At 54.8% G+C, this 13,675-nt stretch overlaps 1 protein-coding gene across 1 annotated transcript in view; it reads left to right on the forward strand.

Moving 5' to 3' along the window:
* LOC134540851 (fork head domain-containing protein L1-like) overlaps positions 1 to 13,675 on the forward strand; it is a 43,379-nt gene that overhangs the window by 14,804 nt on the left and 14,900 nt on the right. The window contains exon 3 of the mRNA XM_063383848.1: positions 2,897 to 3,346. Within this exon, the coding sequence (XP_063239918.1) occupies positions 2,897 to 3,346 (450 nt within the window). The remainder of the gene's footprint in view (positions 1 to 2,896; positions 3,347 to 13,675) is intronic.

Here is a 13,675-nt window from a genome sequence, read left to right on the forward strand (position 1 = left end):
AAAAAAGCTGTAGGTATGTTTTTGAGAATAATAATTATATCTCCAATCACAGAATTTAATTCAGCGTGATAAATAATATTGGTTACCAAAAATAAACGTACTAAAACTACAGTCAACAATTATTTATTTTGCGAAAATCAACCCCTATGCGGTGTAAAAGGGGTAACTATGTTATTAAGATTAATTATTTTATCTCCGAATTTGGTTAACCGTAGCAAATGATATTAGGTACCAATAATAAACTTACGAAAATTAGAAACCACAATTTTAACATTTTGTGAAAATAACCCTTAAGCAGTAACAAAGGTAATATTCTTTGAAGGTAAATTAATTATATATCATAAGCTAACCAAACACAAAAGTTATAAATGGACCAATAATAAACATACTAAATCTACCAACCACAAATTTGCCATTTCGCAAAATGAAACCCCCAAGGGGTAAAAATGGGTTAGTGTGGTATTAATATTAATTCATATCTTTGAATTAAATTAAGCATAATAATTTTCGAGGGACCAATAATAAACATATGAATATGACCAACAAAATTTTTAGCAGTTTTCGAAATTCTTGCACTAAGGTTCGTGAAATAGTTAGAAGTGTTTTTTAAAAAAAAATTAACACTTCAAATTCAATTAGACTAAGTAGTCAGAAACTTAAAAAAACTTGCATATAAAGTTAAAAATTGTTTATTTTTTGCGTTTATTAAAGTTCGTCTTTTAGTGGGGATGAAAATGGGGTAAGTATTAATTTAATAAAAAATCATACCTTCTAAAATAACTAAGTAAGATGTAAATTAATAGAAATAACAATAAACTATTAAATTATTATTCAACTTATGTGCAAGATTCCGCTCATAAAGGATGCAAAGGGGTTAAGTTCTTTTAAAGGAAATATATGCATATTTTTAAATCTAATAGATCTAAGGTGTATAATTAAGAATGGAAATGAAGCATATAGAGTTACAAATTGTAATTCTTACGTTTTCCGGATTTCGTTTTTTAAGGGTGTGAAAAAGGAAGTAAGTTTTGATTTATCATAAAAAAAAACATATTTCCATAGGAATAAAATATGTATGTAAGTATTTATCATAAATAATGTAAATAATTAATTACGTAGAGTAATTTGTGTCTATTTATTTAGAAATAACTGTTTGGAATCAGTCACATACTTTTCTTTAAATGGTAAGATTTGAGCAACACTCTGAAACTGCGCGAGCGAAGCCTCGGGTTTTAAGCTAGTAAATTATAAAGTTAAAATGCAATATTGAATAATATAAGGAAATGTAAATGCCCGAAAAAGGATTAAAAACTATAAATGTTTATTTCGCAACCACGCACTTAACCACTGAACTAAATAGACCAAAGAAAAATGTTTTTAAAATTTGGGAATATACTGTAATTCTAGGATTAAAATGTATTTTAAAATTTGCGATTATTTTATTTTGTGACTATTAACGTTTATAAGATGGATTCCAGAATAGTTTTGCCACGACAAAGATTTATTCGGCACACCAATAAGCTTGTGATGTCCTCTGATGTTAACTTAGGCGAATATATACAGGTTAATGCCATCACACGAGGACAACTTCCGCACCAACGTTTCTAAAGAATAATGTCAAAAATGACTTAGAGCACTTAGCAACATCGTAACTTAATTGATACAACCAAACATTTCGCAAACTTTCCCAGCCATTAGAAATAACTACAACTGCAGAAAATTAAACAAAAATATATATCAAAGTGGTCAAACTACCCTTATCACAAATGCGCTGATGTCGGAGGATCCAGCCACTGCTGCTAGACTGCGCTGCATCGCATGTATCCTGTTTTTGGACGACATTCCTATATTGTCCTACTAAAATATTACCTAATACTCACACATAACGTCTTTCAATTATTTCATTGTAAATCACATGATAGTATCTAACAATCATAGACCTATTTAACACATAGATAGCAAGAGATAGTTTCTCCTTTATATTTAAATTAAAATAATATTTGAAATATATTATTATATGTTAATACTAATAGATATAAGTATCTGAAACTCTAAAAGACCAATTAGAGAAAAGAATAAAGCAAGGATCAACCATAACAGGCTCACTCGCTACAACTTGCACCTGAGAGGTTGAAATTGTGTTGTTCTGGTGGGTGTGGGTATCCAGGCACGAGTCAACTATAACAGAGGAGCTGAGTCTGTGAATAGTGTGGTCAGAGGTCCTGTAATACCATCACCACCTGGCCCACATAGCATGTCTAGTAGCACAGCTAGAGAGTCGGTGACTAGTGTGGTCAGAGGTCCTGTAATACCATCACCACCTGGCCCACAGAGCATGTCCAGTAGCACAGCTAGAGTGTCTGTGACTAGTGTGGCCAGAGGTCCTGTAATACCAAAACCACTTGGCCCACAGAACATGTCCAGTAGCACAGCTAGAGAGTCTGTGACTAGTGTGGTCAGAGGTCCTGTAAACCCTCACCACCTGGCCCATAGAGCATGACCAGTATCCCAGAGAGAGAGAGAGAGAGAGAGAGAGAGAGAGAGAGTCTGTGACTAGTGTGGTCAGAGGTCCTGTAAACCATCACCACCTGGCCCATAGAGCATGTCCAGTAGCACAGCCAGAGAGTCTGTGGCTAGTGTGGTCAGAGGTCCTGTAAACCATCACCACCTGGCCCATAGAGCATGTCCAGTAGCACAGCCAGAGAGTCTGTGGCTAGTGTGGTCAGAGGTCCTGTAAACCATCACCACCTGGCCCATAGAGCATGTCCAGTAGCACAGCCAGAGAGTCTGTGACTAGTGTGGTCAGAGGTCCTGTAATACCATCACCACCTGGCCCACAGAGCATGTCCAGTACAGACAGAGAAAGAGAGAGAGAGTCTGGGATGTGTGGTTGAAGGTGGTGCTGCCCGGGCCTCATGGACTGCCCTACTGCGCCCAGGGCTGCGATGCCAGCACCCTGCTGGCCCTGTACGGCCGAGCCATGGGTGTCCCTCCAGCGCTCACCATGTGGCACCAGCACCACCTGGCGCACCGACCCGAGAAGCCGCCCTTCTCCTACATCGCGCTCATCGCCATGGCCATCAGCGCCGCGCCCGGCCGGCGCACCACGCTCAGCGGCATCTACCGCTTCATCATGGAGCACTTCCCCTACTACCGCGACAACCGCCAGGGCTGGCAGAACTCCATCCGCCACAACCTCAGCCTGAACGACTGCTTCGTGAAGGTGCCGCGCGACCGGGGCTGCGGGGGCAAGGGCAGCTTCTGGACGCTGGACCCCGGCGCGGCGGACATGTTCGAGCAGGGCAACTACCGCCGCCGCCGCTCCCGCAGGCATCGCCCGCACGAGGTACCGCCTGAAGGCCGCCATCCTAAACCCCCATCTTCCCGAGACTCCTTACAACCTCCATGGTGTCCTGGTGCTCTACATACATGCAACCCTCACCAGTGGCTGGACCAGGCCGCCATCCTAGACCCCCATCCTCCCGAGACTCCTTACAACCTCCGTGGTGTCCTGGTGCTCTACATGCATGCAACCCTCACCAGTGGCTGGACCAGGCCGCCATCCTAGACCCCCATCCTCCCGAGACTCCTTACAACCTCCATGGTGTCCTGGTGCTCTACATACATGCAACTCTCACCAGTGGCTGGACCAGGCCGCCATCCTAGACCCCCATCTTCCCGAGACTCCTCACAACCTCCATGGTGTCCTGGTGCTCTACATACATGCAACCCTCACCAGTGGCTGGACCAGGCCACCATCCTAGACCCCCATCTTCCCGAGACTCCTTACAACCTCCATGGTGTCCTGGTGCTCTACATACATGCAACCCTCACCAGTGGCTGGACCAGGCCGCCATCCTAGACCCCCATCCTCCCGAGACTCCTTACAACCTCCGTGGTGTCCTGGTGCTCTACATGCATGCAACCCTCACCAGTGGCTGGACCAGGCCGCCATCCTAGACCCCCATCCTCCCGAGACTCCTTACAACCTCCATGGTGTCCTGGTGCTCTACATACATGCAACTCTCACCAGTGGCTGGACCAGGCCGCCATCCTAGACCCCCATCTTCCCGAGACTCCTTACAACCTCCATGGTGTCCTGGTGCTCTACATACATGCAACCCTCACCAGTGGCTGGACCAGGCCGCCATCCTAGACCCCCATCTTCCCGAGACTCCTTACAACCTCCATGGTGTCCTGGTGCTCTACATACATGCAACCCTCACCAGTGGCTGGACCAGGCCGCCATCCTAGACCCCCATCCTCCCGAGACTCCTTACAACCTCCGTGGTGTCCTGGTGCTCTACATGCATGCAACCCTCACCAGTGGCTGGACCAGGCCGCCATCCTAGACCCCATCCTCCCGAGACTCCTTACAACCTCCATGGTGTCCTGGTGCTCTACATACATGCAACTCTCACCAGTGGCTGGACCAGGCCGCCATCCTAGACCCCCATCTTCCCGAGACTCCTCACAACCTCCATGGTGTCCTGGTGCTCTACATACATGCAACCCTCACCAGTGGCTGGACCAGGCCGCCATCCTAGACCCCCATCTTCCCGAGACTCCTCACAACCTCCATGGTGTCCTGGTGCTCTACATACATGCAACCCTCACCAGTGGCTGGACCAGGCCGCCATCCTAGACCCCCATCTTCCCGAGACTCCTTACAACCTCCATGGTGTCCTGGTGCTCTACATACATGCAACCCTCACCAGTGGCTGGACCAGGCCGCCATCCTAGACCCCCATCTTCCCGAGACTCCTCACAACCTCCATGGTGTCCTGGTGCTCTACATGCATGCAACCCTCACCAGTGGCTGGACCAGGCCGCCATCCTAGACCCCATCCTCCCGAGACTCCTCACAACCTCCATGGTGTCCTGGTGCTCTACATGCATGCAACCCTCATCAGTGGCTGGACCAGGCCGCCATCCTAGACCCCATCCTCCCGAGACTCCTCACAACCTCCATGGTGTCCTGGTGCTCTACATACATGCAACCCTCACCAGTGGCTGGACCAGGCCGCCATCCTAGACCCCATCCTCCCGAGACTCCTCACAACCTCCATGGTGTCCTGGTGCTCTACATGCATGCAACCCTCATCAGTGGCTGGACCAGGCCGCCATCCTAGACCCCATCCTCCCGAGACTCCTCACAACATCCATGGTGTCCTGGTGCTCTACATACATGCAACCCTCACCAGTGGCTGGACCAGGCCGCCATCCTAGACCCCATCCTCCCGAGACTCCTCACAACCTCCATGGTGTCCTGGTGCTCTACATGCATGCAACTCTCACCAGTGGCTGGACCAGGCCGCCATCATAGACCCCATCTTCCCGAGACTCCTTACAACCTCCATGGTGTCCTGGTGCTCTACATACATCCAACCCTCACCAGTGGCTGGACCGGGCCGCCATCCTAGACCCCATCCTCCCGAGACTCCTCACAACCTCCATGGTGTCCTGGTGCTCTACATGCATGCAACTCTCACCAGTGGCTGGACCAGGCCGCCATCATAGACCCCCATCCTCCCGAGACTCCTCACAACCTCCATGGTGTCCTGGTGCTCTACATGCATGCAACCCTCACCAGTGGCTGGACCGGGCCGCCATCCTAGACCCCATCCTCCCGAGACTCCTCACAACCTCCATGGTGTCCTGGTGCTCTACATACATGCAACCCTCACCAGTGGCTGGACCAGGCCGCCATCCTAGACCCCATCCTCCCGAGACTCCTTACAACCTCCGTGGTGTCCTGGTGCTCTACATGCATGCAACTCTCACCAGTGGCTGGACCAGGCCGCCATCCTAGACCCCATCTTCCCGAGACTCCTTACAACCTCCATGGTGTCCTGGTGCTCTACATACATGCAACCCTCACCAGTGGCTGGACCAGGCCGCCATCATAGACCCCATCTTCCCGAGACTCCTTACAACCTCCATGGTGTCCTGGTGCTCTACATACATGCAAACCTCACCAGTGGCTGGACCGGGCCGCCATCCTAGACCCCATCCTCCCGAGACTCCTCACAACCTCCATGGTGTCCTGGTGCTCTACATGCATGCAACTCTCACCAGTGGCTGGACCAGGCCGCCATCATAGACCCCCATCCTCCCGAGACTCCTCACAACCTCCATGGTGTCCTGGTGCTCTACATGCATGCAACTCTCACCAGTGGCTGGACCAGGCCGCCATCATAGACCCCCATCCTCCCGAGACTCCTCACAACCTCCATGGTGTCCTGGTGCTCTACATGCATGCAACTCTCACCAGTGGCTGGACCAGGCCGCCATCATAGACCCCATCTTCCCGAGACTCCTTACAACCTCCATGGTGTCCTGGTGCTCTACATGCATGCAACCCTCACCAGTGGCTGGACCAGGCCGCCATCCTAGACCCCCATCCTCCCGAGACTCCTTACAACCTCTATGGTGTCCTGGTGCTCTACATACATGCAACCCTCACCAGTGGCTGGACCGGGCCGCCATCCTAGACCCCATCCTCCCGAGACTCCTCACAACCTCCATGGTGTCCTGGTGCTCTACATGCATGCAATTCTCACCAGTGGCTGGACCAGGCCGCCATCCTAGACCCCCATCCTCCCGAGACTCCTCACAACCTCCATGGTGTCCTGGTGCTCTACATGCATGCAACCCTCACCAGTGGCTGGACCGGGCCGCCATCCTAGACCCCATCCTCCCGAGACTCCTCACAACCTCCATGGTGTCCTGGTGCTCTACATGCATGCAACCCTCACCAGTGGCTGGACCGGGCCGCCATCCTAGACCCCATCCTCCCGAGACTCCTCACAACCTCCATGGTGTCCTGGTGCTCTACATGCATGCAACCCTCACCAGTGGCTGGACCGGGCCGCCATCCTAGACCCCATCCTCCCGAGACTCCTCACAACCTCCATGGTGTCCTGGTGCTCTACATGCATGCAACCCTCACCAGTGGCTGGACCAGGCCGCCATCATAGACCCCATCCTCCCGAGACTCCTCACAACCTCCATGGTGTCCTGGTGCTCTACATGCATGCAACCCTCACCAGTGGCTGGACCAGGCCGCCATCCTAGACCCCATCCTCCCGAGACTCCTCACAACCTCCATGGTGTCCTGGTGCTCTACATACATGCAACCCTCATCAGTGGCTGGACCAGGCCGCCATCCTAGACCCCCATCCTCCCGAGACTCCTCACAACCTCCATGGTGTCCTGGTGCTCTACATGCATGCAACCCTCACCAGTGGCTGGACCGGGCCGCCATCCTAGACCCCATCCTCCCGAGACTCCTCACAACCTCCATGGTGTCCTGGTGCTCTACATGCATGCAACCCTCACCAGTGGCTGGACCAGGCCGCCATCATAGACCCCCATCCTCCCGAGACTCCTCACAACCTCCATGGTGTCCTGGTGCTCTACATGCATGCAACCCTCACCAGTGGCTGGACCGGGCCGCCATCCTAGACCCCATCCTCCCGAGACTCCTCACAACCTCCATGGTGTCCTGGTGCTCTACATGCATGCAATTCTCACCAGTGGCTGGACCAGGCCGCCATCATAGACCCCCATCCTCCCGAGACTCCTCACAACCTCCATGGTGTCCTGGTGCTCTACATGCATGCAACCCTCACCAGTGGCTGGACCGGGCCGCCATCCTAGACCCCATCCTCCCGAGACTCCTCACAACCTCCATGGTGTCCTGGTGCTCTACATGCATGCAACTCTCACCAGTGGCTGGACCAGGCCGCCATCCTAGACCCCCATCCTCCCGAGACTCCTCACAACCTCCATGGTGTCCTGTTGCTCTACATACATGCAACCCTCATCAGTGGCTGGACCAGGCCGCCATCCTAGACCCCCATCCTCCCGAGACTCCTTACAACCTCCATGGTGTCCTGGTGCTCTACATGCATGCAACCCTCACCAGTGGCTGGACCGGGCCGCCATCCTAGACCCCATCCTCCCGAGACTCCTCACAACCTCCATGGTGTCCTGGTGCTCTACATACATGCAACCCTCATCAGTGGCTGGACCAGGCCGCCATCCTAGACCCCCATCCTCCCGAGACTCCTTACAACCTCCGTGGTGTCCTGGTGCTCTACATGCATGCAACTCTCACCAGTGGCTGGACCAGGCCGCCATCCTAGACCCCATCCTCCCGAGACTCCTCACAACCTCCGTGGTGTCCTGGTGCTCTACATGCATGCAACCCTCACCAGTGGCTGGACCGGGCCGCCATCCTAGACCCCATCCTCCCGAGACTCCTCACAACCTCCGTGGTGTCCTGGTGCTCTACATGCATGCAACCCTCACCAGTGGCTGGACCAGGCCGCCATCCTAGACCCCATCCTCCCGAGACTCCTCACAACCTCCATGGTGTCCTGGTGCTCTACATACATGCAACACTCATCAGTGGCTGGACCAGGCCGCCATCCTAGACCCCCATCCTCCCGAGACTCCTTACAACCTCCGTGGTGTCCTGGTGCTCTACATGCATGCAACTCTCACCAGTGGCTGGACCAGGCCGCCATCCTAGACCCCCATCCTCCCGAGACTCCTTACAACCTCCATGGTGTCCTGGTGCTCTACATACATGCAACCCTCACCAGTGGCTGGACCAGGCCGCCATCCTAGACCCCCATCTTCCCGAGACTCCTTACAACCTCCATGGTGTCCTGGTGCTCTACATACATGCAACCCTCACCAGTGGCTGGACCAGGCCGCCATCCTAGACCCCCATCTTCCCGAGACTCCTCACAACCTCCATGGTGTCCTGGTGCTCTACATGCATGCAACCCTCACCAGTGGCTGGACCAGGCCGCCATCCTAGACCCCATCCTCCCGAGACTCCTCACAACCTCCATGGTGTCCTGGTGCTCTACATGCATGCAACCCTCATCAGTGGCTGGACCAGGCCGCCATCCTAGACCCCATCCTCCCGAGACTCCTCACAACCTCCATGGTGTCCTGGTGCTCTACATACATGCAACCCTCACCAGTGGCTGGACCAGGCCGCCATCCTAGACCCCATCCTCCCGAGACTCCTCACAACCTCCATGGTGTCCTGGTGCTCTACATGCATGCAACCCTCATCAGTGGCTGGACCAGGCCGCCATCCTAGACCCTATCCTCCCGAGACTCCTCACAACATCCATGGTGTCCTGGTGCTCTACATACATGCAACCCTCACCAGTGGCTGGACCAGGCCGCCATCCTAGACCCCATCCTCCCGAGACTCCTCACAACCTCCATGGTGTCCTGGTGCTCTACATGCATGCAACTCTCACCAGTGGCTGGACCAGGCCGCCATCATAGACCCCATCTTCCCGAGACTCCTTACAACCTCCATGGTGTCCTGGTGCTCTACATACATCCAACCCTCACCAGTGGCTGGACCGGGCCGCCATCCTAGACCCCATCCTCCCGAGACTCCTCACAACCTCCATGGTGTCCTGGTGCTCTACATGCATGCAACTCTCACCAGTGGCTGGACCAGGCCGCCATCATAGACCCCCATCCTCCCGAGACTCCTCACAACCTCCATGGTGTCCTGGTGCTCTACATGCATGCAACCCTCACCAGTGGCTGGACCGGGCCGCCATCCTAGACCCCATCCTCCCGAGACTCCTCACAACCTCCATGGTGTCCTGGTGCTCTACATACATGCAACCCTCACCAGTGGCTGGACCAGGCCGCCATCCTAGACCCCATCCTCCCGAGACTCCTTACAACCTCCGTGGTGTCCTGGTGCTCTACATGCATGCAACTCTCACCAGTGGCTGGACCAGGCCGCCATCCTAGACCCCATCTTCCCGAGACTCCTTACAACCTCCATGGTGTCCTGGTGCTCTACATACATGCAACCCTCACCAGTGGCTGGACCAGGCCGCCATCATAGACCCCATCTTCCCGAGACTCCTTACAACCTCCATGGTGTCCTGGTGCTCTACATACATGCAAACCTCACCAGTGGCTGGACCGGGCCGCCATCCTAGACCCCATCCTCCCGAGACTCCTCACAACCTCCATGGTGTCCTTGTGCTCTACATGCATGCAACTCTCACCAGTGGCTGGACCAGGCCGCCATTATAGACCCCCATCCTCCCGAGACTCCTCACAACCTCCATGGTGTCCTGGTGCTCTACATGCATGCAACTCTCACCAGTGGCTGGACCAGGCAGCCATCATAGACCCCCATCCTCCCGAGACTCCTCACAACCTCCATGGTGTCCTGGTGCTCTACATGCATGCAACTCTCACCAGTGGCTGGACCAGGCCGCCATCATAGACCCCATCTTCCCGAGACTCCTTACAACCTCCATGGTGTCCTGGTGCTCTACATGCATGCAACCCTCACCAGTGGCTGGACCAGGCCGCCATCCTAGACCCCCATCCTCCCGAGACTCCTTACAACCTCTATGGTGTCCTGGTGCTCTACATACATGCAACCCTCACCAGTGGCTGGACCGGGCCGCCATCCTAGACCCCATCCTCCCGAGACTCCTCACAACCTCCATGGTGTCCTGGTGCTCTACATGCATGCAATTCTCACCAGTGGCTGGACCAGGCCGCCATCCTAGACCCCCATCCTCCCGAGACTCCTCACAACCTCCATGGTGTCCTGGTGCTCTACATGCATGCAACCCTCACCAGTGGCTGGACCGGGCCGCCATCCTAGACCCCATCCTCCCGAGACTCCTCACAACCTCCATGGTGTCCTGGTGCTCTACATGCATGCAACCCTCACCAGTGGCTGGACCGGGCCGCCATCCTAGACCCCATCCTCCCGAGACTCCTCACAACCTCCATGGTGTCCTGGTGCTCTACATGCATGCAACCCTCACCAGTGGCTGGACCGGGCCGCCATCCTAGACCCCATCCTCCCGAGACTCCTCACAACCTCCATGGTGTCCTGGTGCTCTACATGCATGCAACCCTCACCAGTGGCTGGACCAGGCCGCCATCATAGACCCCATCCTCCCGAGACTCCTCACAACCTCCATGGTGTCCTGGTGCTCTACATGCATGCAACCCTCACCAGTGGCTGGACCAGGCCGCCATCCTAGACCCCATCCTCCCGAGACTCCTCACAACCTCCATGGTGTCCTGGTGCTCTACATACATGCAACCCTCATCAGTGGCTGGACCAGGCCGCCATCCTAGACCCCCATCCTCCCGAGACTCCTCACAACCTCCATGGTGTCCTGGTGCTCTACATGCATGCAACCCTCACCAGTGGCTGGACCGGGCCGCCATCCTAGACCCCATCCTCCCGAGACTCCTCACAACCTCCATGGTGTCCTGGTGCTCTACATGCATGCAACCCTCACCAGTGGCTGGACCAGGCCGCCATCATAGACCCCCATCCTCCCGAGACTTCTCACAACCTCCATGGTGTCCTGGTGCTCTACATGCATGCAACCCTCACCAGTGGCTGGACCGGGCCGCCATCCTAGACCCCATCCTCCCGAGACTCCTCACAACCTCCATGGTGTCCTGGTGCTCTACATGCATGCAATTCTCACCAGTGGCTGGACCAGGCCGCCATCATAGACCCCCATCCTCCCGAGACTCCTCACAACCTCCATGGTGTCCTGGTGCTCTACATGCATGCAACCCTCACCAGTGGCTGGACCGGGCCGCCATCCTAGACCCCATCCTCCCGAGACTCCTCACAACCTCCATGGTGTCCTGGTGCTCTACATGCATGCAACTCTCACCAGTGGCTGGACCAGGCCGCCATCCTAGACCCCCATCCTCCCGAGACTCCTCACAACCTCCATGGTGTCCTGGTGCTCTACATACATGCAACCCTCATCAGTGGCTGGACCAGGCCGCCATCCTAGACCCCCATCCTCCCGAGACTCCTTACAACCTCCATGGTGTCCTGGTGCTCTACATGCATGCAACCCTCACCAGTGGCTGGACCGGGCCGCCATCCTAGACCCCATCCTCCCGAGACTCCTCACAACCTCCATGGTGTCCTGGTGCTCTACATACATGCAACCCTCATCAGTGGCTGGACCAGGCCGCCATCCTAGACCCCCATCCTCCCGAGACTCCTTACAACCTCCGTGGTGTCCTGGTGCTCTACATGCATGCAACTCTCACCAGTGGCTGGACCAGGCCGCCATCCTAGACCCCATCCTCCCGAGACTCCTCACAACCTCCGTGGTGTCCTGGTGCTCTACATGCATGCAACCCTCACCAGTGGCTGGACCGGGCCGCCATCCTAGACCCCATCCTCCCGAGACTCCTCACAACCTCCGTGGTGTCCTGGTGCTCTACATGCATGCAACCCTCACCAGTGGCTGGACCAGGCCGCCATCCTAGACCCCATCCTCCCGAGACTCCTCACAACCTCCATGGTGTCCTGGAGCTCTACATACATGCAACCCTCATCAGTGGCTGGACCAGGCCGCCATCCTAGACCCCCATCCTCCCGAGACTCCTTACAACCTCCGTGGTGTCCTGGTGCTCTACATGCATGCAACTCTCACCAGTGGCTGGACCAGGCCGCCATCCTAGACCCCCATCCTCCCGAGACTCCTTACAACCTCCATGGTGTCCTGGTGCTCTACATACATGCAACCCTCACCAGTGGCTGGACCAGGCCGCCATCCTAGACCCCATCCTCCCGAGACTCCTCACAACCTCCATGGTGTCCTGGTGCTCTACATGCATGCAACCCTCACCAGTGGCTGGACCGGGCCGCCATCATAGACCCCATCTTCCCGAGACTCCTTACAACCTCCGTGGTGTCCTGGTGCTCTACATGCATGCAACCCTCACCAGTGGCTGGACCGGGCCGCCATCCTAGACCCCATCCTCCCGAGACTCCTCACAACCTCCATGGTGTCCTGGTGCTCTACATGCATGCAACTCTCACCAGTGGCTGGACCAGGCCGCCATCCTAGACCCCCATCCTCCCGAGACTCCTTACAACCTCCATGGTGTCCTGGTGCTCTACATACATGCAACCCTCACCAGTGGCTGGACCAGGCCGCCATCCTAGACCCCCATCCTCCCGAGACTCCTTACAACCTCCATGGTGTCCTGGTGCTCTACATACATGCAACCCTCACCAGTGGCTGGACCAGGCCGCCATCCTAGACCCCATCCTCCCGAGACTCCTCACAACCTCCATGGTGTCCTGGTGCTCTACATACATGCAACCCTCATCAGTGGCTGGACCAGGCCGCCATCCTAGACCCCCATCCTCCCGAGACTCCTTACAACCTCCGTGGTGTCCTGGTGCTCTACATGCATGCAACCCTCACCAGTGGCTGGACCAGGCCGTTATCCTAGACCCCCATCCTCCCGAGACTCCTTACAACCTCCGTGGTGTCCTGGTGCTCTACATGCATGCAACTCTCACCAGTGGCTGGACCAGGCCGCCATCCTAGACCCCATCCTCCCGAGACTCCTTACAACCTCCGTGGTGTCCTGGTGCTCTACATGCATGCAACTCTCACCAGTGGCTGGACCAGGCCGCCATCATAGACCCCATCTTCCCGAGACTCCTTACAACCTCCATGGTGTCCTGGTGCTCTACATGCATGCAACCCTCACCAGTGGCTGGACCAGGCCGCCATCCTAGACCCCCATCCTCCCGAGACTCCTTACAACCTCCGTGGTGTCCTGGTGCTCTACATGCATGCAACTCTCACCA

Source organism: Bacillus rossius, chromosome 17 (genome assembly GCF_032445375.1).
Source record: "Bacillus rossius redtenbacheri isolate Brsri chromosome 17, Brsri_v3, whole genome shotgun sequence".
Lineage (NCBI taxonomy): Eukaryota > Metazoa > Arthropoda > Insecta > Phasmatodea > Bacillidae > Bacillus > Bacillus rossius.